The 27,398-nt window shown below is 35.8% G+C and overlaps 1 protein-coding gene across 1 annotated transcript in view; it reads left to right on the forward strand.

The window, feature by feature from the left end:
• The window catches only part of LAMA1 (laminin subunit alpha 1), an 84,808-nt gene that overhangs the window by 5,049 nt on the left and 52,361 nt on the right, over positions 1-27,398 (forward strand). Inside the window, exons 4-18 of the mRNA XM_063299955.1 lie at positions 5,857-6,099; positions 8,567-8,746; positions 9,983-10,072; positions 11,840-11,957; positions 12,682-12,860; positions 13,554-13,659; positions 14,874-15,034; positions 16,308-16,448; positions 17,723-17,896; positions 18,652-18,753; positions 19,700-19,911; positions 22,874-22,985; positions 24,657-24,767; positions 25,565-25,692; positions 26,337-26,423. Coding sequence (XP_063156025.1) covers positions 5,857-6,099; positions 8,567-8,746; positions 9,983-10,072; positions 11,840-11,957; positions 12,682-12,860; positions 13,554-13,659; positions 14,874-15,034; positions 16,308-16,448; positions 17,723-17,896; positions 18,652-18,753; positions 19,700-19,911; positions 22,874-22,985; positions 24,657-24,767; positions 25,565-25,692; positions 26,337-26,423 — 2,144 coding nt within the window. The remainder of the gene's footprint in view (positions 1-5,856; positions 6,100-8,566; positions 8,747-9,982; positions 10,073-11,839; positions 11,958-12,681; positions 12,861-13,553; positions 13,660-14,873; positions 15,035-16,307; positions 16,449-17,722; positions 17,897-18,651; positions 18,754-19,699; positions 19,912-22,873; positions 22,986-24,656; positions 24,768-25,564; positions 25,693-26,336; positions 26,424-27,398) is intronic.

Genomic DNA, 27,398 nt, shown 5'->3' on the forward strand with positions numbered 1-27,398 from the left:
TTCAGACTTTGATGGACTTCTTTTTAAAAGAAGCGTCATATCATTTACATGTATAAAGTCTTTCCAAATGAGTATTGCATCTTTCTTCTTAGTGCATTCTAGCATTCATTAAATTGACTTTGTATCTTCTACCATGAAGTGTCTCTTTTTCTTTATTTCTTTGTGCTTTACAACATTTTATTTAAAAAAGCTTTTAGTACTGATATACATTTGTTTTCACTAAGAAAACATTTGGCTTAATAAAGATTGCTTGGGATCTGTGAATCATTACCTCTCAGTTACTAATTTTAAGATGAAGAAATTGAAGAATGTGTTCCATGTTTTTCAGCTGTGAGTTGCTTCAAGGAGTATAAATATATATTAACTTCTTAAACTAATCTAGAATTATTAACCATTTTCCATGTAGGTATATAAATTAAAACATATATTAGTTTGTGAGAGTTAGGTAACATACAGTAAGGGAAAAATAACTTGATAGTAAATCTGCTCATTGCAAAACAGGGGATGATAAAAACCGGCCATCTTCTATGGAAGAGAGTAGGCTGCCAAGAATGGGCAGGAAAGAGGATTTCATTATTATGTAGATATAGAACTTGCTTTGAAACAAAGTGAGACATCAGAATTCTTTTGTTATAGCTTCCTTTTTTGCCCCAATAAAGATTACTTAGCAGAAGTTCTTGGGTTTTGTAATTAGTTGTAGTTCTGCTTGTTGGGTAAAGCCTGATGATTTATGAAATGCTAACTTATGATTTGGTATGATGACTCACGGATTTGCATTATATCCTCCCAGCAGCATCTCCTGGATGGGGTGTCAAAACAGGCAAGATGGTAGTCACAGCCTTGCAGTTGAAGCCCTGGTTGATGTCACACACATGTACAAATGGGTGGGGTTTCAATCACGCTGCCATGGCTGGACTGTTTTCAGTAATTATAGTTAAGATAAACCATAGTTTTCAATCAGATGTGTGCAAACTATTTTGGTGTACTTGGTCTATGAGCCCAGATTGGTAGCTATACTCCAGAAACCTGGGCAAAGAAAAGGATAGAGGTGAAATCTCTTTTAAGTCAGTCCCTGTTTGTCACAACTTTATGTACTTGGTTTTTTTGGCTATATTAATGGAGTGATTTCTAATTGCCTTACTTGGGTATCTCCATTTTTTCATTTCCATACTAGTCTACAGCCCTGATATTTTCTGGTGGGCTTCGCCAGAAGTCTGAATCAGGCCTGACCTTGCTTAGCTTTTCAAGATGAACTAAATCAATTGGTTGCTGCTGCTTAGTAACCCCTAATTGAAGTTAACTGAAGTTAATTGAAGTTAAATTAATAAGATATGGTCAGTATGGTTACTTCTCAGGTAATCATTTTTAATTTAATGACACCTTTGGGGGGAGTCTGGGGCTCCCTCCAACACTCAAGATTTTGAAGGCCACCTGTGACCTGGGATACCATCTCTGATCTAAAAGGAAACAAAACTTTCTGATCATGACTCTACTTTGGGTCACGCTAGGGCTAAGTGAAGGATTGAGAAGCATATGAGCCATAGACTCCCTTCAGCTCACTTGTCTTTGCAGTTCTAAAATGCAGGTTAGTGTTATGTATACATTGGGCCATCTATAATACTCTAAATTGTCATTTAGGATATAATAGTTTATATTCTTAAATCATTATGTTGAATTAATATGAACATGTGTTCTTTTAATATCATTTAAAACTTTTTTTAAAAAATATATACTGCTATGGATATGGCAACTATATATTGTTGTACACAGGAATGTTTTTCATTAGTATTATTCCAGTTAGCCAATGGATGTATACCAGTCAGAGTCATTGGTGAGTCTTCTTCACATTTGATACGTTTTGCTGAACCAGTGAAGGATACCATTTACAATGTTATCAATTTAACTTCTTATCTGGTAATAAAATATACTTATTCTGATATTAATTAAGAGTTTATTTTTCTTTAGCTACAGATACTAGCTTTCTCCTCAAAGAAAACTGTAGTAGCATGAGTGTGTCACACCTCCAAGAATTTCCATCATTCCCTTCCCTATCTCATATTGCCAAGTAACATACATGAGAAGACAGAACAAATAAAAGAATAACATAGTGAAAAGGAGAATGACCTGGAGGCTAGCAAGAGCATATTAATGGATTTTTTTGCCTTGGTAGTTGTGCAGTTGTTCACATGGCTGTGAAGGGGGAATAATAGAGCAACTGTTGATGGGACATGCAACAAAAGGTTTCTTTGCATTCACTGCCTCCGTTTATTTCCTAAAGCCTAATAGTCATGCATTATTTATCATTAGAACATTATAGTTTGAGGGAACCCTGCAATCTTTAGTAAGGGGATTGTTAGCTAACTTTATACAAATGACTGAAATGTTGTCCCCAAAAGGGGAAAACTGTTTTTTGTTGAAATTAAAATTAATGGATTGAAGTAGAATTGGGTGCTGAATAGAAGTTTCCTTATAGTGAGGAACAATCTGTCTAGAAAAGTGGTTGACCTAGCCTTGCTAGAGGTTTTCAAACAGAGGCTGACCTGTTGATTATGGTTTAGTAAATTCCTCTATCAAGCAGGAAATTGAATTAGATGTCATATTGGATCATATCCAACTCATATAAGTTAGAAAACAAGCAACAAATTCTACGCATGACTCAAGTGTATAGATCCAATTCAGGCATAGATCCAAATCCAAAGCATTTGCGTTAAGTCTGTGTGTGGACCTGGAACATGTGCATTCTGGCAGAGATGTTATGGAGTTGGAGAGAGCTGAAAAGAGGAAGACTGGCAGCATATGAAGATGGAGAATAGGATGTATGTGGCAGGTAGGTGCTAGGCAGTGAGAGCAGAAAAGGAAGGTGTGCAGTGGAGATGAAGAATGAGGGTTGGATGGGAACAGCAAGTGGCTATAGAAAGATGGTAGCAGCCAGGAAGGAAAGTGACACTAGAAATGTAGGGAGGGTGGGAAAGAAGCTTTGTGTTGTTAGGGAAGTAGAATGGCTGGGCCCAGTGAATGCAGTAGTGGGTATGGTATGGCAGTAGCAAAGGGAAGAGTGCAGTGGTAGAGAGATGGTTCAGGTGGGTATGGGATGACACTGGTGGTACAGGAAAGTTCAGGTAAATCTAGATGGACCAGTGTATGCCACACTTAAATCCCACTCTGATGATGTTCAGAAATTTGCTGAAAATGTGACTGTTTTCCCAGGCCTTGAGTCAGAGTGGTGGTTGAGCCACCATAGAATGTTTCATTGTTATATAGAGTTTACCTTTGGGAAGCTTATGATCTGTTTCTTTTCTTCTTGTTTTTAATTGTTCTTAGTTTTTAATATATGCCACCCTGAGTCATCTGGGGTTGAGTGACCTCTAAACTGTGCTAGAATGAATGAATGAATGAATGAATGAATGAATGAATGAATGAATGAATGACTGACTGACTGACTGACTGACTGACGACATGGCAGTGGCTAAGGGGAGGTAAGATCATGGTCTGTCCAGAATAGTCCTGCTGAATTTCTGAGCCAAAATATGTTTGGTCCATGCATTTTTCACTTCATGTGTATCACTAATACATTCTCTGATTCTATGAAGAATGGGAAAAGATTTAAGCCTAGGCTCTTGCTTGGAATCAGACCACTTACACCTGTGATTTGTTGTGAGAGGAAAGTTACTCAGCAGCACTGTAAATCACAGACATGGGGTGTACAAGAAAGGTGCTATATCATATGAACTCATAACACATTCTGGTCCAGTAATGCAGTTCCAGCTCCAACATGTTTCCTGGTGACTTGCAAATATCAAAATCAATAATTTTAAGTCAGCAGTTACCCAATTTGTACTTAGACAAAGGATGAGTTCAGAGATACTGTACATACTGTAAATCCAACCCTGAAATATGTGGATATTGCACAGAAGTAATACTGTTTACAAATCACATTCTTGCATGTTTCTGTCCGCCACCCCCTGAAAAGTACAATTCCTAAAAAGCACCATTTGCAAGACTTCATTTAATGAGCTGTTCAAGCTGTTAACATAAAACAACTGGAACTTTAACTCTGATGGTTCATTTCTAAATATTAGGAATCTGCACACTTTAAAATTTATTAGGAATAAATGATTCATTGCTGCACAAGCACAGCATCTCTGGGCTATTCGTTAAGGCACACATGCACTTTTTTCACACAAGCCTGAAAAAAAAAAAGATACATCAGAACATACACAGGTCTACCAAATACATTAAGATTAAGAATTTTTCCTTTGAAGGAAACGCTGATATAAAACCCCTATATTCCGTGCCATAATTACGTTATGACAGCAAAAGGAGGAGTTAGTGGATCTTGCAGTTTTTCACATGCTCCTGTTGCTAGTCCCAGCTCCTGCCAACCTAGCAGTTCGAAAACATGCAAATGTGAGTAGATTAATAGGTACCGCTTTGGCGGGCAGGTAACGGCGTTCCGTTTAGTCATGCCGGCCACATGACCACGGAGGGGTCTACGGACAAACGCCGGCTCTTCGGCTTTGAAACGGAGATGAGCACCGCCCCCTAGAGTCGGACACAACTGGACTTAATGTCAAGGGAAACCTTTACCTTTAGGAGGAGATTAGAACCGAAACCTTGCATTTTGAAATGATGCAGCTGCATTACACAAGTTTTTAAACTCAGTTACTGTAACTGAGTTATGTAAGGGTATTAAATTGCTGGAAACTTCATTTTACATTTATACGTAGCACCAGAAGCTGGTGTAATTTAAAATAGTACTTTTATGGTACCGTATTGGAATTTATGTTAGAAATTATGTACATATTTATTTATTTTATTTATTTACTATCCTGCCTTTATTATTTTTATAAATAACTAAAGGCAGTGAACATACCTATTACTCCTTCCTCCTCCTGTTTTCCCCACAACAACAACCCTGTGAGGTGAGTTGGGCTGAGAGAGAGTGACCGGCCCAAGGTCACCCAGTCGGCTTTCATGCCTAAGGAAAACTCACAGTCTCCTAGTTTCTAGCCTGTTGCCTTAACCACTAGACCATACTGGCTATGTAATTACATATGTAATTACAGATTTACACAGATGTAATTACAGATTTAGCAGGACCCATAATTGTCTTAAATCACACAAATAGCTTATATAATAGGATAGAATAGTAGTATGGACGTCTTAGATTTTTTTGTGGTCAAAAGGCAGGCTGTTAGATCAGTTTTTTTTTAAAGTAATTATGTTGTGTTCTACTATAGTACTTAAAAGAGAAAAAATGTATGATTTAAGTGATCAAGCTGAGTGTTTCTTGCTATCAGTGCATGTAAGTGTTGTGTTTATTTTTGTATATAGATCGTTTTACATTGTATTTTTATGTGAGCCACTGAGAATTATTTTTGACTGTGATGGCATACAAATATGTTTAATAAATAATTAAAATAAATAAATCTTTATAAATTAAATTACATTGTTTTGAATGTCAAGATTCATATTTGTATATGTTCAAGCTGAAGGAGATCTTTTAGCATGGATCTACAGGCTAGTACAAACAAGCCAGTAATATAATATTGTCTCATATCTATGATGCTTTATTTTAATTCTGTCATTACTCCATGCTTGGGTTTAAAGGTTTCTTATTTTGGTAAAAATATGGAACTCTTGAGTCTGAAAATGAGATCAAAATTAAGTAAACTCTGTATAAAGAACTTACGTGAGTATAATCAGAAGTTGGAATGTAATACAAAAGTATTTTGATGATAAATTATATAATCAAAATGCTTAAGAAGTAACCTTGCATGTTATTGAAGCCTGGAAACCTGATTTTGGGGGTGTTTCTGGTAAAAGAGTGGTGCTTTTTTGTCACGTTATTTTTAGATCTTTCAAGTTGCTTACATCATTATAAAAGCTGCTAACGCTCCAAGGCCTGGAAACTGGATTTTAGAACGTTCTGTGGATGGTGCTGAATTCAGTCCCTGGCAATACTATGCTATTAGTGATACCGAGTGTCTAACCAGATACAATGTAACACCAAGACTTGGCCCTCCTACATATAAGAAAGACAATGAAGTGATTTGCACTTCCTATTATTCTAAACTTGTTCCACTTGAACATGGAGAGGTACGTTTTCTTTTGTTTCATGTGATTATTATCTATCGACATGGAGAGAGTAAAATTGTAAAGGGTTGTCTACAGTTTCTGATTTTGCTTACTTTGCTTAATTAAACTTAAATTAATCCTGATGTATGAATTACTCACAAAACATACTGTGGCCAATGATCTCTTGGACTTTAGTGAATAGAAACTGTCATGCTCTCTTCTCTGCTTTAGAATACATTGAAGGAAATGATGCAGCTATACTTCCATCCTTTGAGTTTGTTCGGTACCTTGAAGTCTGTTCTTTCTAAGTCTTCTTAATTTTAAGGATTTTTCTTCTTTGACTTCTTAATTTAAATATAAAAGCTGTTACATTACATGAGAATCAGACTGGCACTGCAAGAGCCCTACGCTTCTATATTTTTGTGTGTGTGTGATTGTTCCAGTTGAAGGACTGATATTTTTTGTAGAAAGAAAAATGTACTTTCAGCATTTTATCTTCTGAAGACTGGAGTGATAGAAAAAGAGGATGACATTGGCACTGGCATTCAGATTATTGACTCAAACCTCCTGCTTAATGGAGAGATCAAAATTAAAGCATTTGTGACAGCTGGCAATCTGTTGGAGCGCTCCTGGAGATCTACCCTGCAGGCTTCAGCGAGGGGTGGAAATGAGCCCAGTGCCAGCAGAGCCTGTCCGCAGGCCCTCTGCTCACTCTTGGCTCAGCCTTCCTCCTGCAAAGCCTTGCAAAGGGCCAGCAGCTTCCAATGTGCTGAAGCCCACAGACCGGTTCTTCAGGGAACCTTCTGGCATGTGCTCTGCAGCTCATGGCAGGTGGGTGGGAGTTAAAGTGTCCTTGCGGTTGTAAGTGTGGGCAGGCTGCCAAGTGCCCAAATTTTGATCACATGACTGCGGGGGCGCTGCAATAGCCGGGACTTCAAGGACTGGCTGTAACTACCATTCATTCAGCACTGCTGTAACTTCGAATGGTTACTGAACAAATGTTGTTCAGCGAAGACTACTTGTCTAGTTCTCCTTGCATTTCCCAGGGCACAAATACAGATGGAACAGGTGGGGAGAACAGAAACACTCATATACACAGATAGAATACATTATTTTGTTACACAGAAGAAAATACAGATTCCTCCTATAGCCAGTGCTGCTAAAGGGGTTGGAAAAAAATCAAGAAACCATGCTCTGCATACTTTCCTTAACTTGTTACAGTAGACTCTCAGTTAACCAGAACTCAAGCAACCTGCACTCTCAAGCAACCAGCAAAAAAATTCGAATAAATAATACAGTAGACTCTCAATTAACTGGCACTCACTCTCAAGCAACCAGAACTTACTCTCAAGCAACTGGCAAAAAAAATGAATAAATAATACTTTAAATAAAATTTAATAGTAACTCTCAAGCAACCAGAAACTACATTTATCTGGCATCTACCAATCCCCATGGGTGCCGGTTAACGAGAGTCTACTGTATATGCATCTTGGCTCATTCTGAGCTTTAGCTTTGCTAATACCCTCTCTATACCCCTGGCAATCTTAGAGACCAGTCCCCTTTTCTGCCTTATGTGTGTCTTCATTAAACATTTTTGTAGCTATATGGGCTTCTATTGCCATTCTCCATTATTTTTTCTCTTTGGAATTTTTCAAATTCTGCTTTTGGTACCTTCTTTTTAGGAACTCCTACCTTTCTTAAGCAACTTTTTCCATTATATTATTTTGCCATGGGATCCTGCAGACTTGCTGAGTTTATATTATCTACTTTTTTGAAGTTCAAGATATCTATTTAAACACATTTAGTTTCCTATAAAATCCAGAAGTTCAGCATGATTGCATTTCCCCACTGTTTATGTTACTTCCATTTCTTCAGTTCTCTTCTGTTAGTAACAAGTCAAGGACACCTGATCTTCCTTGCCTTCTTCAACCCTCTAAAGCAGAAATTTGTCAGGATTGCGAGTTAGGAATTTCCTGGGAGGTCCATGCTTGGCAGAGTTTATCTCTCCATAGAAAAAAGGAGACTTCTGTGAGACATGGACAGCTGATTCAACATCTTTAAGAAGGAAAGTAAGGAGGTGTGCAGTGAGCATAATAGAATCTAAATTTGGCAGATATTTTGCACATCAGGCCAGTTCTTTTATTTTGTTCTTGAGCTGCTTTTTTAATGATTTTGAAAAAGTAGTTTAATATAGGTAAATGCATATACCAGAAGGAATTTTATATATACAGTAACAAAAGTGTAAATAAGAAAAAAACCACTATTTAGCCTGAGTTTCAGAAAACTTTTATTTTCTACTATTTTTCCTTTTGGACCTGTTTTGCCACCATACAAAATTCTTCTTTGCTTCTGTACCATCAGCTTGTTGGCTAAGGTAGATTATTCTAACTAAATATTCCTACAGAAGCCTATAAACAAGGAAACTTCACAATTATTTGCACAAAAATATGAACAATATGTTTATAATTAAGTTAGTCTTATTGTTTAGATCCACACATCACTAATCAATGGGAGACCTAGTGCTGATGACCCTTCACCAACATTACTGGAGTTCACCTCTGCAAGATACATCCGTCTCCGATTGCAGCGGATAAGAACTCTTAATGCTGATCTCATGACCCTTAGTCACCATGACCCTAAGGATGTTGACCCTATTGTTACAAGAAGGGTAAGCAGGTGTTGTTTATTTATCAATATGTTTGAAACATGTTTTCCCTGCCTAGATACAATTTATCCTAAAATAGGCTAAGTTAAGGTCCAGAGCACTTGTTAATTTTTTAGCATTGAAAGATTAAGATAATTTTGTCAATCGCTGTTTTATAGGATGCTTTTTGAAAAATATTCCTGGAATTTAGGGAGACTGAGATTTACTAATATGTTAAAATATGGAGATGTCATGAGACATGGACTAACTTCCATGTTGGCCATCTATCTGTTTTGTAACAATGAGAAGGGACTTAAGGTACGTACCAAAGTATGGGTTTAGTTCTTTAGGAATAAATTTGCTTATTAATCTAGTTGATTATCTAGTTAATTAAATGTTTGTAAACCAGAGTTATTCTTCAAATACAGGATTGTTTTGTTGAAGCCAACATGTGAGGTGAGGGGCAAGATACCATGTTAGAAATGCACTGCCCTGACTTCCAGCTCATAAACCTTGTTCTATAAAGCCAAGAGTACATACTCAATTTATGCATTGAGTATATTTTATATAAAACATGGGTAAAATCTTAATCCTAGAAATGCTGTGATATATTGTGAACGGTAATTTGTTGTAGGTTAGCAACAACAACAGAGGTGAAATAGTGTTATCTGAGGACTCCAATGTTATTTTACACTTTAGGTTAGCTTAACTGATGCAATAACTGATGCTAAAACTAACTAGTTTCATTTCTATGAGAATGAAGACATACCAGTGCTTATAAAATGTTTTATAATTAATGTTTAAACTTTTTTAAATAAGCCTTTTAAAAATATTCTTATACATTTAAAGAAATTTAATTTTGAACTGAACACACGTAAGCCTGAGCTCAACACAATATAATGTCTTGCATTGTGTTGTGTTTTGATGTATATCCTTGAATAGTTTTGTGTGGTTTATAGGGATTTTAAGATCTAGCATAAGAATATGGCTCCTGAGCCTTGATTGGTCAATGTGATTGTGTCACTTTGCTGTGTTTGTGGGTATATATATATGTGTGTGTGTGTGTGTGTGTGTGTGTTGTGTGAAGGCCTGCTCATATAAACCTTCATAATAATTCCTAACTGAAGCCAATTGCAATTTAGAAACTGTTTTTTTTTAAATTATAGTCAACTATTAATCTTTAGTTTTAATGAATATTGGCCTATTGTGTTTCTAATATTAAATGCAGTAACTTTATGAATCAAATTTTGCTTTATTTAGTACTACTATTCAATAAAAGACATATCTATTGGAGGTATGTGCATTTGTTATGGCCATGCTCGAAGTTGTCCTTTGGATAAAGACACAAAGGTATTATTTTTTATTTCTTCGTACATACAAATACACATTTTTGTCTTGTTTGAAAGCAAAATTATTCAGAAAAATAAAATGGTTGCCTGCTATTTATTAAAATGATAGTGTTTCTGACATTTGTCTTTGCCTTCAGCCATATCAACTACACAAACTATAGGGCCTTTGAAATCAGTGTACAAATGCATGACAATCCAAGAAAGCTTACAGGAATAGGAGCAGACATGGGTGGATTGCTTTAAGATTAAGTAGGAATTAAGAAAATATGCCACATAAGAATGTGTAGACCAATTCAAATAAATTACTTTTCCTTTTCTGGACATCTTCCTTAACAAATAAAACTACTTTGTATACACAGTTACATATTCATATATTAGATAACGTCTCTATACAAATAAACAGCTGTGTGAACATGTCAAGTGTTAAGAATGTCTAAGCATTGCACAAGCATACTGTCCTGTGTAAACTTGCATAAAATCTGAGTCATCAAAACCTCTTAGAATTTTAAAAATCTCTTTTCATCTTCTGCAATTATTTTTATAGCTGAGTGCTTGAGGCAACTTAGAAATAATTTTGTAAATGAAATAAATACTACAGCTTATCTTTCTATAGTATACTTTAATACATTATTAGCCTTTTTGCCGTCTAGCCAATTTACTTCTACTGTAACTTGTAATTTATGTTTTATACAAAATGCTGAAATTACCTATCTGTAATCATACACCACATATTAATGTGCTTTATCCAATATCACAAATAAGAGATGAAGAATCATGAGATGGAATACATTAAGAGTAACTTGTTATTGAGAGTTGGATTTTAAAAGCCTGAAATTTAGCAGGTGTTTAGTTCTTGCTGGAAAATAAAATAAAGGGTATTTATTTATTTATGTAAATAAATTCATGAAGTGTTTTATAACAAGAAAAAAAATAGGAGAACGAGGACTGACCAGCAAGTGGACAATTCAGATCCGAACTGATTACACAGAAGTGATGTTTAATGAAATATGTAAAGTCACACAGAGAAGCCAGCTATGAGTTCAAACAGAGACTTACCATTTTATTGCAGATACTATGCATTATTGAACTTCTGCAATCTGTCACATGGAAAACCAATGGTAAAAAACAGATACCATCTGGAAGCTATTTTCTTCTTTGCAGCCCTAATGAGCCAGGGAAGCAAAAGACAGAAGCAGCAGTAAAGAATCTTTCAAATGACTACATTGGCATGTCAATGTATTTTTCTGGGCAATGTATTTTTCTGGGCCATCTTCTTCTGGACTTCTTTTCAGCTTCCGAGCCCTCAGTTTCCATGTAGTCTTCTGTTCAGATACTAACCAGGTCTACCTGTGCTCTACTTCATCTAGGTTGGGCAGAGGCAGATGTAACTTTCCCCAATTCTTTATAAAGTCATTCAATTCAATTTGTAGAAGTCTGTCTGGGTCATCAACCAGCAGTGTTGCCTACCATCTCTAGCTTTCAAAAGAGCTTTTCCCCTTTCCTCTCCCTTTTGTTTTCTTGCTCGACTGTTCACACTATTGAACTATTTATCAGCTCTTTGGGCTATAGTTGCTTTTTTTCATTGGATTCCTACAACTTTTACGGATGGAGTTTTACACCAAGGTCCTGTACAAACTTGTAGTATACACAAGAATCTATCCAGCCCTAAACATTTAAAAGATATTTCAGGTATTTCTTAAATCTGAGATAAATAGTTTGGCTTTGAGTGTTTGGTAATAGAACTGTGTTATAATTTATTTTCATTTAGAAACTACAGTGCCAGTGTGAACACAATACTTGTGGTGAAAGTTGTAATGAGTGTTGTCCTGGCTACCATCAGGCACCATGGAGACCTGGAACTATTTCTGCTGGCAACAAATGTGAAAGTACGTAGTATAAAATGACAGCTCCTTTAAAATTTACCACTTTGCTGATTAGATAAGTAAGTCATCCATCCATCACTAAAGCTGTGAGTTTGACAAAGTGGAATTCTCTTTAATGATGCACTAATATTTTTAATATTAGCATAGCTGAGTTGTAAAATTTAAACCAAGCTTGTAAAGTCTATAAATTTTTTATTTCTTTGGGAACATAAATTACCAGTCTTATTTCTTGTAAAATTTAGATATTCTTAATTTTCATTCTAATCTTTACATAGCAGATGTAGCAATATGATAGCAGATATAATCAATATCTTTAGGTTGTAAGGCAGCAGCATGTTCCAGAATGCATTTATTAAACTGAATACCTTACGTTAGATACTAACGTATTCTAGAAAATTAGATGTGTATTCATGATAACATTGGCATAAAATTGAGAATACTAAATGAACACTAGCAGGCATAATTTTCTATTTTGCTATTAGGTTTATAAATAAAGCTGTTTTGATTAGTGAAGTGTGGAAGGCAAAAAAATGAGAATTTTATTAGTGATTATGTATTTTAATAACAGATTAAAGTCTTCCATCAGTGTTTATTATAGTGTGTTATTAAAAAGGATAGTTTTGTATGTAACAGATGTAGAATATAATGTGTTCATCAGTTTGTTTAGCTGGTTGATTCACTTGTTTACATATATATTTTAAAAGAGAATTGATTTTTTTTTTTTTAGGATGCAACTGTCACAACAAAACAGAAAATTGTTATTATGACCAGAGGGTAGCAGATGAAAAAAAAAGTATAAACATTTTTGGTCAATTCAGAGGAGGTGGAGTATGTATAAATTGTACACAACACACCACTGGAATAAACTGTGATATGTGTAGTGATGGCTACTACAGACCACAAAAAGTAAGAGGATTCTGAAATATTGTATATCTTTGTTTCTGAATAATGCTAAAAGCTGACGTCTAGTTCTTTTGAGCCTTACTTCTTGTTTGTTTAACATGTGATTAAAACCCTGTGAATTCATATTGAAAGGAAAACAGAAAAGATTCTGTCGCTGAAAGAAGATGAGGAAGTCTGTCCAGCCATGTAAAATATTTTGTGAGAATAATATCCTTACGTGTTGTAGCTATTACTTATAGTATATAAACTTAACATTTGTCCAGGGGTCATGTACATATTAGATCCAAAAGGAGGGAATTTCTGGCTTACAGTGCTCTTCAATAATACCTTCTCAATTTAAGAAACATTCATTTTCTCTGTAGCCTTTGGCTGTTCTATAGCTTCACCTACCCCAGTTCCCATATATGCTGTTTTCTTCCCACAGAGTCATACTCAAGCCATATGGCCAGGGTTGTACAGATGCCCATGTTTTTAGAAATCAATCTTACTGTGTTCATTTTTGTAAAATACAGATGGTTTTCCAGTGCTATAATGGCTGTTTTGAACATTACCTCATTTATGCTTGCATTTACCTAGCCTTTGCTTTCCCCTCACCCCTTGGAGATAATTAATCACACTTTCCTGCTGAGATCTATACTATTCATTTTCAGTAGCCTCAAACAATAAATGAGAATTAAAATGCTATATATATTTCAGATGTCTCCTTATGACAATGATCCTTGCCGTCCCTGTGAATGTGATTTATTTGGGTCCTTTAGCTTTGACTGTGTTAAGGATGATAATCATGCTGACCCACAAAAAGGTAAGTTATAATGGTCCAGCCAATATTGACCAAATCAGGTACTGGGTATATAAGAAACAACTGAAAATAAAACTACATTCAAATATATTTAGATCTTATCAGTATCTATGTGAAGAATGAGCAACTTGAGCAGTATCTATGTGAAGAATGAGCAACTTGAGCTGGGGACTGGACACTATGAGCAGTTGTCCTTATCTTCATGTTTTAGGTTGTAATATGTACCTAAACAACATGCATTAGGATCTTTAGCCAGGAGTCATAGTAGTAACTCTAGTGGTAGAAAGTACCCAGGTGAGGGGAGTGAAGAATCAATACACAACAAACTAGATAATCAGATGACACAGATTATTGCATTGTGTGCATGATGCAACATTTCCTTGAGTTCCTAAGTGCCGTCTATGTGTATCTTCTCCTTGAACTAGACTTTCAAGAATCAAGGTACTATGGAAATAATAGTACCTTGGGGGGTACTAAATAATGTGGGGGGCTGAAAAGTAAAAATATGGCGCTGCAGCCAGTGGAGCAGTGATGCAAATTGGACTGAACCAAGTTACACACATTAATGGGATGGATTTTTCTTTTTGCCTCCTGAATTAGGGTGAGGGGTTTTTTAGGAGGTACCGTATGGTTTTGGTATGCTTCACTCCTTACCATATGCAGCTCTGAGGCTTCAAGTTGATAATCCCTAATCTGGATTAATTTTTGGCACAGAAAAGAATATGTATAGATCCCACTCAGTCAAAGCTGAAAAGTTATGTAACGTATCAATAAAGAGCATTGAGGTACAGCTTTTCCCAGGCTTTCTTTGCTGACTGCATAAAGCTCCTGTCACCGTCAGCCTTGCAAAGTAGTCCAGACAAGAAGCACACCCAGAAGTATTAGTTCTAACTTTACTGTAAGGTTACATTAGCAGGATCTTGCAAGTCTGAAAGTACATGTTCCCCCCACCCCCTCACCTTTACAATCCAAGAAACTAGGGAGAGTCCCTTCTGAGATGTTTGCCATGCCCACCCTTCTGTGGGCTCAGCTGATGCTTGTCTGATCATTGTCTAGTGTGCGGCTCTTCCACCTGTCTCCCAAGGTCATTCCCACATACCATTACAATCACTAATCACTCATGGTTGTCTCTGACTTTATGGGAACACGAACCTGACTTATATTGTAGCAATTATGATATGGCTTGCTCTTTCCTATATTTGTTCTAATTTTTCAAGGTATTCAGCCTGGTCAATGTCATTGCAAGGAAGGTTATGCTGGAGAAAAATGTGACCATTGTGCCTTTGGCTACAAAGGTTATCCAAATTGCATACGCTGTAATTGTAGTCTCATTGGCAGCATCAATGATGACCCATGTACTGAACCTTGCCTTTGCAAAGTAAGTACACCTCTTATTCTCACTTTGATTTACTATACTAATATTTTAATAATAATAATAATAATAATAATAATAATAATAATACACTTTAAAGTGGAACTTGCCAGTTAATTTAATCTGTAAAATTTCTCTCTTAGTAACAATTCTGTATGTAGCAATTATCTAGAGTTACAGCACAAATCTCCCAGATGGGGATTTAAACTAAGATTCATGATATATTATACATTTTACATTGGCAAAATATGCATCACTATGTGAGTACATAAGGGGTTGGAAAGAGTGATTTAAAATAATATCAAATATTAAATCACAATAACTTGTTTGACAGTGAGAACAGTAGTTGATTTTGTTTTTTTAACCACTCACATTTACTCACAATTATTTACTCAGGGGCCAAAGTCTACTATCTACAATTGAGTTGATGTTACTGGGTTCTAATATGAATCTATAAGCTTCAAGAAACTTCATTTCCCTAGCATTAGGTTCAACATTTAGCTTGTGAGTGCCAAAATAAGCAATTGGTTAAACGGAATTTAAACCCAAAAATGATAATGGTGAAAGTTGATTCTGGGAGCATGAGGTAGATTGACCTTTTTCAACCTGGCATTCACCAGATATGTGGAGGCTATGGCTCCCAGTATTCATAGCCATGACAATTGGTATCTTTGCTTCTTATGTAACATTCTTAGTATAAAATGCAAATACTTTTTGACACATAATATATAAGGCTTCTCGGCCTTTTGGCTAAGATCAAGTGTAGTGTGTGTATATAAGAGGTGGAAATTTTCTGTTCAATCCATTTTTTTTAAACCTGGAAATACTTCATTCTTCTTTTAGAAGAAAAGTCCTAGAAAATGGTAAGGTAAAATTTAAAGAAAAAATAGAAAAGCAAGAAAAAATAATATAGTAAAGAAAAAGAAAAGAAATATACAAAGAAATGATTTTCCCCTTCATAACAACAAGTATGAACAATTTTAGTAACTTATCACCTTCTCTTAAAATACAACAAATGATCTTTTCTTTCCATATTCCATCTCTTATCTATAAACAAATCTTTAAAGCCTCGTCATTCAGTCCTGGTCCGCAAAAGTCCATTAAGGGTCACCAGAGATAACAACATACATACATATGTATAATATGTCTGTGTGTGTCTGTGTGTGTTTAGTTAGTATTAGTTTTTATATTGTAATGTTTAATAAAATTACTATATAAAAATATTAAAGTGAAATGGCTACTAAGTTTTATTGCATGCTGGTTATGATTGTGTTCACAGGAAAATGTAGAAGGCGGAAATTGTGACCGTTGCAAATCTGGATTCTATAATCTCCAAGAGAGAAATCCACAAGGTTGCACTGAATGCTTCTGTTTTGGGGTTTCTGATGTGTGTGAAAGCCTTCCTTGGTCCACTAGTAAGGTATCCATCTCAGTCTGATTTCCATAAATGCTTTTACTCTGTTAATTATTTCATTCAGTAAAAACTTAGCTGTATAAGGCTGCAATTTAGCTTCAGACTAAAAAGACAAGGAATGTCTAAAAGATGGAATATGGTGAACATAAAGGATTGGATCCCAAATGCACAAAACATATTTCATACTTCCGCTATATATAAGCTTAAATTATAGAAAGCAGCAAATTATCTGGAGATATATTACATTATTTGGAAGTATTATTCAGGTACAGGTTTGCACACAATTTACCTATTGAAAACCAAGTGCTAATAGTTTAAGTACAAGTGATGCTTCAACTTTAACAATTAGCAACTTAAAATGGTTATTCTTGCAAGTGAGTACTACAATAATAATAGTTTAAAAACTGATAAAAGTGTTTTCCAATAGGGAATTGTTTGTATACCAGCATTATATGACATGAACTTAGCCAGGAAAACAGGACAGATGGGAAAAGAGCAGTGCCTGTGAAAGCCACTCTCCGATGACAATAGGTACTCTACCATCCCTGCCCAGGGCACATGGCTGGTGCCACGAATCCTGGGTGGGCACATTTCTTAAAGGGAAACACCTCACCCCTAATTGCCCTAATAAGTTTCAGTAATACATGGCAGGTTGGCCCTTTCATCTATTATTCAATCATGGATGATCGAGGCCTTATTGCATGTCATGTTGATCTTGCAGGTTGTGCTATAATATTGTTCATGTTATTGTTCTACAAAGGTCTGAAAACTGTACATTTAGAGGATAATCAGTAACTTACAGTATATATAGTTATACTTTCATGTATTGCTGTGAATTGATTTAAATATACAAGCAATTAAAGTACAGAGGGAGCCACATCTTCTGGAAGGCTTATGTCTCCAAACCTTCCCAGGTCATCTCTAGGTACTTGTGATGGACAGCTTCTTCAGTTTGCCAGCAGTTCCAGCAGAAGCATTATCAGTGCATGACATACTGCATATGACCTGGGAAAGCCACTCAAACTCTTTGTATAGCCCTCATAAACAGCTATTCTTCTGAAATCTCATTCCTATATAAGGCATTAATTCTTTCATTGGGAAAAGCTATACCCTGTGTTGTCTATTCTGCTTGGATTACTCTGCCATAGCACAATATCATATTCAGCCCAAATAAAAATAGAGCTTCCTGCCAAAGTAAACACAGAAACACACACACAAATATAAACATACATACTTCCTTGATCAGTTAAATGCTTGATTATGTTTCCTTTTTTCTTAAGATGTCTTCTATGGCTGGGTGGGAGGTGACAACTCCATATACTTCAAAAACTATACAACCTCAAGAAAGCCAGTTTGACAAATCTCATCAAATAAGTATTAACAACACTGTGGTTGCAAAAGTACTAAAGCCTCCTTATTACTGGTCTGCACCTAAATCATACCTTGGAAATAAGGTAAGTATTCTGGAGCAAATGGGTTGTTTTTCAATTCTGTGTGTATGTATGAAATACTTTTATTTTTTAAAGTTTTCTGCATTGCATATTTATTATACATGTAATGTGACATTTAAAAATGTGTACTGCATGTTTTCCTAGGAATCCTACTGTGTTAGGAGCATTAAAGTTATCTCTAGAATATATATTACGCCCCCTGCAAATAATTGGTATTGGAATTAGGATGCAAAGGTTGTGGGCCGAAAGGAATTTGCATTTAGATGTATGTCCCCGTTGCTATATTTATATGGGTTACTCATTGTACAGGAACTATTAGATTTAAGAAATACTCATAGAAATGTTCCAAGATACATTTTGGATGTTAAACAATAATTATTGTTAGAACCCTCAGTTGTCCCAAAGATTAAGAATTGATTATTGAAAATTTACAATTTTCTCTAATGGAAAAAATGATGAACTTAAAGAGAGAGAAGTTAGGAATTCAAAAAATTACTAAACATAGAAATGTCAAGTCAGACATAGATTTTAGAATGTGATGGTAAATAAAGAAAGTTTTTTTTCCTTATGATTTATTTGTTCTTTGTGTCTAATCTAGTATTTTAATATATAATTTAATGAGAAGAAATCTTAAAAAGGTGAAATACCTATTGCCTTTTATTTCATTCAAAATTTATATTTCATCTTCATATTGCCAAATGGAAAAGAAAGAAGAAATAAAATAACAGTTTTTGATGCCTGGTCTTTTATGCTTTCAGCTCACTGCCTTTGGTGGCTATTTAAAGTATACCGTGTCTTACGATATTCCCATGGACAGTACAGACAGTGACCTGGTATCTAGTGTCGATGTTATTATTCAGGTAATCATGTTAAATGGGCTAGGGGACAAAGTATGCATGCATAAAGCATTCTGAATGCTTTTGAGGGAAGAGGTTCCTGCTTCTTCTTCCTCCTCTGGTAGAAGCTCTTGTCCCTCTTGCAATGTTGCCTAGAGGGCTTCTGAATGTCTGGAGGTAGCTCTTTAGTGGGGTTTTTAGAAAAAATAATGTTGCAGTGATGAGCTTGAGAAGCTTCTGTATCATGCAGACCTTTGAGTCTTGGCTTTTAATGTAAGTTTTCTTTAAATTAAAAAAATGTAGTTGTGGTGGTGCTTGTGTACTCTAAGGCAGGGCATCTGATTTAAAGCCAAGAGCTGTCTGTTCCATCCTGGTGTCTTCCAGTTGTATTGAGACTGGAATACTCTCTTGGTCTGGATGGGGAAGGCAGAGTTAAAATGTTAAGTGGATTTCATGGCTAAATGGGTTTATTTCCATGAAAATGCATTTAAATTCATGATCTAGGCATTTCTGGACATGAAACAACACTACTTTACACATGGAAAATAGTGTAAGATGGTTTGAAAGAAATTAATGGTGTGCAAAATATTTTGAATTTGAATTGTTCAGAATGCTTCATTTTTGAATCCCAAACACCCCACCTGAGTGCAAAGCAGCTGTTTGGAGAGTGGAATGTTTTGCACTTGAAACAAGCTTCTTTCAACACCCGATACAGTTCCAAAATGATCAAAGATTGTCTGTCTGTCTGTCTATCAATCATCTTGAAATAGGACATTTGAAACTGATATTTCATATTCAGAATAGTTCAAATTAAAACATTTTGCACACCCTTAAAAGATAAAAAGTGGATAAAGTGAATTTTGGAGAGAAGAATAGTCCTGGGCACCTTGTATGGATTCCATTAAATAGAATTTAAACAATTTCCAATTAAACATCAGAATGTATAAAATAACAATACCTGTCATTTCAGGGGAATGGACATATTCTGTCTACAAGATCTGAAGGGCTGTCTTTACAACCGTATGAAGAATATTCCAGTACAGTGCATCTTATCTCTGAAAACTTTGTTGATTTTAATACAAAGAAGTCAATAGATCGAGACACCCTGATGTCTGTTTTAGTTAATGTTACTCATCTTCTACTTAGGGCCAGTTACAACACTGCAAAAAAATCTGTATACAGGTAATATGTGTGAAAAAAATTCAATTTAAAAATATTTAAAATTCAGTTTAAAAATATTTGAAGGCATGCAAAAAGACCCCACACACAACTCTCAGAAGCATTCAGTGGTTAAGGTACTGGGCTAGAAACCAGGAGACTGAGAGTTCTAGTCCTGCCTTAGGCATGAAAGCTGGCTGGGTGACCTTGGGCCAGTCACTCTCTCTCAGCCCAACTCACCTCACAGGGTTGTTGTTGTGGGGAAAATAGGAGGAGGAAGGAGTATTAGGTATGCTTGCCACCTTGAGTTATTTATAAAAATAATAAAGGCGGGATAAAAATGAAATAAATATATAAATAAAATAAAGATATCTTTAAAAAAAGATTAAAACACCTACGGTAAGATTAAAACATACTTAGAGGACATTCCTTGTCTTATAGCATAGCATTTTGTATTATGAGAGCCAGTTTGGTGTCGTGGTTGAGGCATCAGGCTAGAAACCGGGAGACCATGAATTCGAGTCCCACCTTGGGTACAAAGCCAGCTGGGAGACCTTGGCCCAGTCACTCTCTCTCAGCCCTAGAAAGGAGGCAGTGGCAAACAACTGAAAAATCTTGCCAAGAACACTGCACGGACTAGTCCAGGTAGTTGCCAGGAGTCAACACTGATTCAAAGGCACCAAAAAAAATATTTTTTTTTGTATTATGCATGACAGAATTCACAGCCAGCTCTAAGAACAAATGATATTATCTTTATAAATATATACATCTTAGAATTGGAACTTATTTTGGGATATCTAAACACTTTCCATGTAATATAGTTGGGTTTTACCTATATATTTTGCCCATTTGTTGACTCTTATCTGTTTAAAAAACCCTAAACAACAACAACAATAATATATAAAAAAACTCACTGAACCCCTGCCTGCAATTCAGAAGGTCAAAGAATTAGGCTTAATTTAGCACATGCAGTATTTACGAAATAGCTCATTTACAGAAGACTATCTGCAGATGAAGAAGGATTGGCTTTCCTTTCTAACAGCCTAGAGGACCTTTTATACTGGAAGTATGTGTTTCTGAATTCTAATTAGCTGACACTTTGTTAATCATTGTTCTGCATGTGGGGAAATGAGACCTCATCTGATCAAGTCTTATATTTAAACTTGATTTTTTTTAGGATGTAATCCTATCTTATCCTATTCTATTAATTTAACAATATTTATAGCTGACCCCAATCCTGATGGACTCTGGCTGGGTACAACAGAGTAAAAAATAAAAACAGATTAAAATAATAAAAAAGCATTTTTTTAAAAACCCTGTATATCAGAGGCACCATGCCTTTAACTGAAGGGCCAAATGCCTCCTGGAACAGTACTATGGCCTGTTTTCACAATACATGTGGAATAAGGGCCATCTATATGTTTGTGTCTTTACTTCTAAGACTGTGTTAATTAAAAATAGAAGTTGACAAAATGTCTTAAGTTTCCTGTATAACTGCAGAGGCTGAAATCTGATACAGGTTTATTTAATAATCTTAGTATGGTTCCAATATCCTAAGTTACCTGTTCAATAAAGGAAATTTTCTGGCTGTCATGAATGTTATGGATTTGTAGAATCTGACTAATAAGATGTTTAATGATGGTTCTGACTTACAGTGGTGTTGAAAAAAATGACTTAGGACCAGTTCTCACACTTTTGACCATTGCAGCTTCCCTACAGCCATGCGATCATGATTTGGGTGCTTGGCTACTGGTTTGCATTTATGACCATTGCAGTGTCCTGCAGTCACGTGATTACCATTTTCAACCTTCCTGGTTGGCTTCTGGCAAGCAAAATCAATGGGGAACCACGTGATTCACTTAATGACCACATGGTTCACTTAATGCCTGTGGTGATTCACTTAATAGCCACTGCAAAAAAGGTTGTAAAATCAGGTTGGATTTGCTTAATGATGGCTTTGCTTAGCAACTGAAATTCCAGTCCCAATTGTGGTTGTTAAGCGAGGACTACCTGTAATAACATAATGTTATGTGGGAATGACCTTGGGAGACAGGAGGGAGGCTGGATAACTAGTGTGTAAAAAGTCTCTCAGCCCACAGAAGGAGGGAGGGAGGGAAATGTTTCAGAAGGGATCCTCCCTAGTTTTCCGGAGAGTAAAAGGAAAGGAGGGGAAAAATACTTTCAGTCTTGCAAGATTCTGTTAATGTAACCTTACAATAAAGTTAGAGCTAGTATTCCTGGTTGTGCTTCTCTTCTGGACTACCTTGCGAGGCTAACACATAAAGCTGACTATACTGCTTATTTCACTTGGTAGAGGACATTTGGACGATTGAGTTCATAATATGGTCCTAGAAAATTATCTTTGAGCACCTGAAACTACCTATGATGTTTTTTGGGGGAAACATTTGTACCTCATGTGAAAGAGCAAGTGGTGCAAAAACACATGCATGAGGCCTTGGAGAAGCAGAGTATTCAGTGTTTATGCTGGGGTAGATGAATAAACACAAACTTGCTATTCTGCTATCATAAAGTTCAGTATATTATGAATAAGTCCAGGTGTTGTGGCAGATGACAAACTTTACATGAGATAGTTTCAGGTTCCCACTGTTTTCTAGTTAAGTAGGATCAGGTGGAGGGGAATGTAAAAGGGAGACAGTGCTGTGCTATATAGACAAATAGTTTGACCTGATATGGCTGCTTCTGATACTATTCATTACCCATGTTTACTGGATATCAGGTCAAAGGATCTTGGCTGTATTACAAATGTTGCAAAGCTGATACTTAGTATAATGGAATTACATTTAGAACCACTGAATGTTTAATAGATTGTGAAATGTAATTTATGTGGAATTATGCATTTAGAACAAGAAAGAATCTGATGTTTTACCTGTGTGTTCATGTATTTTGTGGATATGCATTATTTTACACTGTGAAAAAACTGATACATTGTTTGCAGCATTAATTCCCCATTTTTATGTTGTTACAGGTTGGACTCTGTTACTTTGGATACAGCAAATGCTAATCTCATAGACCTGTCTTCAGCTGTACATGTAGAATATTGTGAATGTCCTCAGGGTTACTCTGGGATATCTTGTGAAGTAATCTTAATATTTATTTATTATGGGATATTATTACCTCATTTTAAACTGGGTTTTCCAAAAGGGTCATGTGAACAACTTATTTATCAGTGAAGCCTTATCTAAAAGTACAATCTAAAAACATCAGCATGGAACCAATTAGTAAAAACTAAAAAACATCAAGCACGGTCAGTGGCCACTGACCAGCAAAAACAGAAAATAACCAAGAAACATGTTTAAAAGGCCATATTTAATAAATATAATTGTAATTAAATGGATTGGAGAATAAAACGTTATTTGCTCAGCACTGCCAAAATGGTACAATAGGTGCCAGATATAACTTCTTTGATTTTGTGGAGCATCTACCACAAATATGTCCTGTTCCTGAGCATGTAAGACTTCCAAAGATAGCCACTTAGCAAGTATATTAGGGCAGTGCCATGTGATCACTTGAGGGAATGATATTAAAGGCAAAACTGAAATACTTTGGCCACATAATGAGAAGACAGGACACCCTGGAGAAGATGATGATGCTAGGGAAAGTGGAAGGCAAAAGGAAGAGGGGCCGACCAAGGGCAAGGTGGATGGATGATATTCTAGAGGTGATAGACTCATCCTTGGGGGAATTGGGGGTGTTGACGACCGACAGGAAGCTCTGGTGTGGGCTGGTCCATGAAGTCACGAAGAGCCAGAAGTGACTAAACGAATAAACAAAAAGCTGTGTGATCTGAAGGGAAAAAAGTGACTTTTTAAGGAGTTTGTGACAAGTGCTGCATTGGCACCAATGTGCACACCAAGTCACCTTTTCCCCTTCAAGTTTGGTTTTGTGTCATATCCCTAATATATATGAAAATTTATTTATTTATTTATTATCCCGCCTTTATTGTTCTTTTAAATAAAGCAGCGAACATAGAGTGACCCGCCCATGGTCACCCAGCTGGCTTTCATGCCTAAAGCGGGACTAGAACTCACAGCCTCCTGGTTTCTTGCCTTAACCACTAGACCAAACTGGCTCTTTATTAATATTTATTAATAATCTTTATTATTAATAAATATTAATTATATTTAATATAATTAAGTATTTATTAATCTATATTAATATTGGAAGTAAGCAGTTACCACTGTGGTCCTACATATAAACTACCTTTTGATCTGCATTTTTAAAAATTGCGGTGCCAAAGTAATGTTTCCTACTCTGTCTAAAACAACTTCACCTATTTTCTGCTTTGTGAATAACACAACCTCTCTCCTACATTTTTACTAAGGAACCTGGTGAGAAATAAGTTTTCCCCTATAGCAAGTTCTAAAGCTGAAATCATATAATTGTTATCCTTTCCCTTGTGAAAACTGATCTTATTAATTTATTATTTATTAATGAAATTCATAAAGATACTAGTATCTTTAGAAAACTAGTATCTTCTTCTTAAGAAGGAACTCTGAGATATTTTAACTCTGAGATAATGGGTTGCTTTTGAAATAGCTGTCAGGCATAGAGACACCTGCAACCAGCTGCTCTTGCTAAATTTCCTGAAAAAGCACTATTGATTGAGATCAGATCTAAGATTGTAAAATCATATTCACTGAGTTAACACAGTTTGATTTGGTTTAATGCATTTTCAAAGTATCGCAACGTGAATCTGTAAGAGCAAATTTATAATTAACACGGGCTATCTTTTTAAATATTATTTTTAGTCCTGTCTGCCTGGGTACTACCGAGTGGGTGCAATACTTTTTGGAGGGATCTGCCTGCCGTGTGATTGCCATGGTCATGCAACAGAATGTGATAGTCGTGGTGTTTGTATTGTAAGTTGTTTGTGCCCTGCTTCTAAAATCAGAACCACTGCTAGTCTGTAAAATGTCAAGTTTTCAAAGGTACATCAAACAAGGAGGGATGAATATTTTCCCTACGCATTTCTGCTGCTTTTAAAGTCTGCTTTTTGTGCATATTGAATTAATTCAAAGTCTGACTTTCATTAGAGCTAACATAAAGCACATTTTATAAGGAAATCCATAAAAGCTACAGCTTTTTTCATTCAAGTCAATGGCCAAATTCATATAGATCTGAGTGGAAAAATACTGAAGCATATTATTTTTTAATCTGATCTGATCTGATCTGATCTGATCTGATCTGATCTGATCTGATCTGATCTGGTCTGATCTGGTCTGATCTGATCTGTATGGCCACCCATCTCATCTAAGCGACTCTGGGTGGCTCACAACTAGTAATTATGTGATGATTTTTTTCAAAATCTAAACATTATTTCCAGACAATTTTTTCTCATACATTATTCTTTTAAGGATGGAGTAAACGTATCTAAATGAATTCTATGACCGCCAAAATAAAATACCATTTCATCTGATTTAATTCCCCATCAAAGTAATGCAGCTAATTTATGAAACCAAATGTGTGTATCAGTTCTGGTAAAAGGCATATGCATTAACTGTTGCTGCTGGCTTAGAAAGCTTATTGCCAGTAGCCTCCCTGTTTCTTTGTGTTTGTTCTTGGAATACTAAACCTGCATGCTGTTTCGTGCTAAGTTCCCTCTGGGAATAAAATTCCATCCAAATTAAGGATCAAAAGGTTTCTTGTCTGTTTACAGGCTTGTGAGCATAACACTACAGGGCAATCTTGTGAGCAGTGTTTGCCAGGATTCTATGGAACGCCCTCCAGAGGAACAGCAAAGGATTGCCAGCCATGTGCCTGTCCACTGAGAAGTGCTACTAACAAGTAAATCGCTTATTGGAAACGATATATTAAATCTCCAGCAGTTTAAGAGAAAGTGAGAAGAGGAAGGGAAATCAGAATGGGAAGGTGTAAAGTCAAGTCAAAAATTCTACTTCATTCTTCTGAAATGATCGCTCTTGTTTGCCCAAAATGGGAAGCTGGAGTTTCTCCATTTTTTAAAAAAAAGTTAAAATGTAGCATTTCTTGAAAAGATAGTGCTGTGTATTGCTAATATTAAAATATTTTAAAAATCTGCTAGCATTTTGCTATTTATATGAATAACAGTAGTTTAAGCTGAGTCTTGCCAAGCTACTGCATACTGGTAGCAATCCAGTAAACTGCTTCAGGCATTCTGCAAAGGTTTGTCTTTAAGAGGACTTAAAGTTTTTCTCTCCTAAGTACTGTACGTTTCTGATACTGCAAAGCTGTTTATGCAGCAGGACATGCATGTACCAAGAATGCAGCTGTGTATACACTTAGCTTGAAAAGGAAAGAGTGGGGCTTGCTTCTGAATAGGCACATACAGGATTGCATAGTGAATGTATTCTCCTGTCACCACTAATTACTACATTTGCAATAGTGAACTGTGCATTGATGTATTAACTTTATATAATCTATCTAATAATGTTTAACATATTTATTTTCAGTTTCAGCCCTACCTGTTATTTGAATAACAGCGGCAAAGTTGTCTGTGATAAATGTTCTCCAGGTTATGCAGGGGTCAGATGTGAAAGGTATGAAGCTGGAGTAATAGAAAATGTTGTTAGCCAAATATAATTGAACATAAATACAGCTTTGCTTCTCCTCTATTTTAAAATTCGTTTCTGAAATGCATTTTAATTGTAACAGAGATGGGGGTCCCATGACAGAAATGTCATATACGTAGGGATCAAGCATAAACTGCATTTGGAAGATGACAATATGTCTCTTCATTGTGGTCTCTGTGACAACGCATGCGTTCTTTGTGAAGAGCCATATTCAAAAGGTTTTAGAGCTAAGATTTTTGGCAGAAGTCTTGTGTTCCTATTACCAAGCAAACATATTGTGGAATTCTTAGAATATGGCTTTCCTTCAGGACCAAATATGCCCAACTACCTGATGTGGTCCACCACCTCACATTATATCGAAAGCAACAAGCAAGTTATGAGGATGAATTATTTTATATCCAAAATGTGTTGCAAATTTGATTCCAACATCAGATGTTGTGAGGTAGATGGCAATAACATGGACTTCTAGAACTAGCTCATTTCAAATTCTATCTAAACTTTTCAATAAGTTTGCTAAATAGTCACAGCAGTTAACTGGAATATATATTGCTTTTGATGTTTTGCTTTAACGTATATGACATTTGTTTCATTAGTAGTAAGGTTCTTTTTGTTTGAAATGAATTGTTGATTTATGTGGTAAAGTAGTTTTGCTCATGGTAAAAGAGCAGTTGAAAGGGATACAGGAAAATAAGTTTTGTTCCTTTTTTTTTATAGATATTATAGCTTCATAAATTTATTTATTGGGCTTTTGCATTCCATGTTTTATATTGATTTTGCCCACTAAGGGTTTGTCAGAATTGGGGCTGTATATAAGGATTGGAAATAAATTGGAAAAATATGTATTGACTTTATCCAGGCATCCTAGCATTATCCAGTTTTAAATGTACCCTTTTAAGCAAATGAACCATGATCTTTAGAATCTTTATCTGTCTCTGATGTTAG

Source organism: Candoia aspera, chromosome 3 (genome assembly GCF_035149785.1).
Source record: "Candoia aspera isolate rCanAsp1 chromosome 3, rCanAsp1.hap2, whole genome shotgun sequence".
Taxonomy (NCBI): domain Eukaryota; kingdom Metazoa; phylum Chordata; class Lepidosauria; order Squamata; family Boidae; genus Candoia; species Candoia aspera.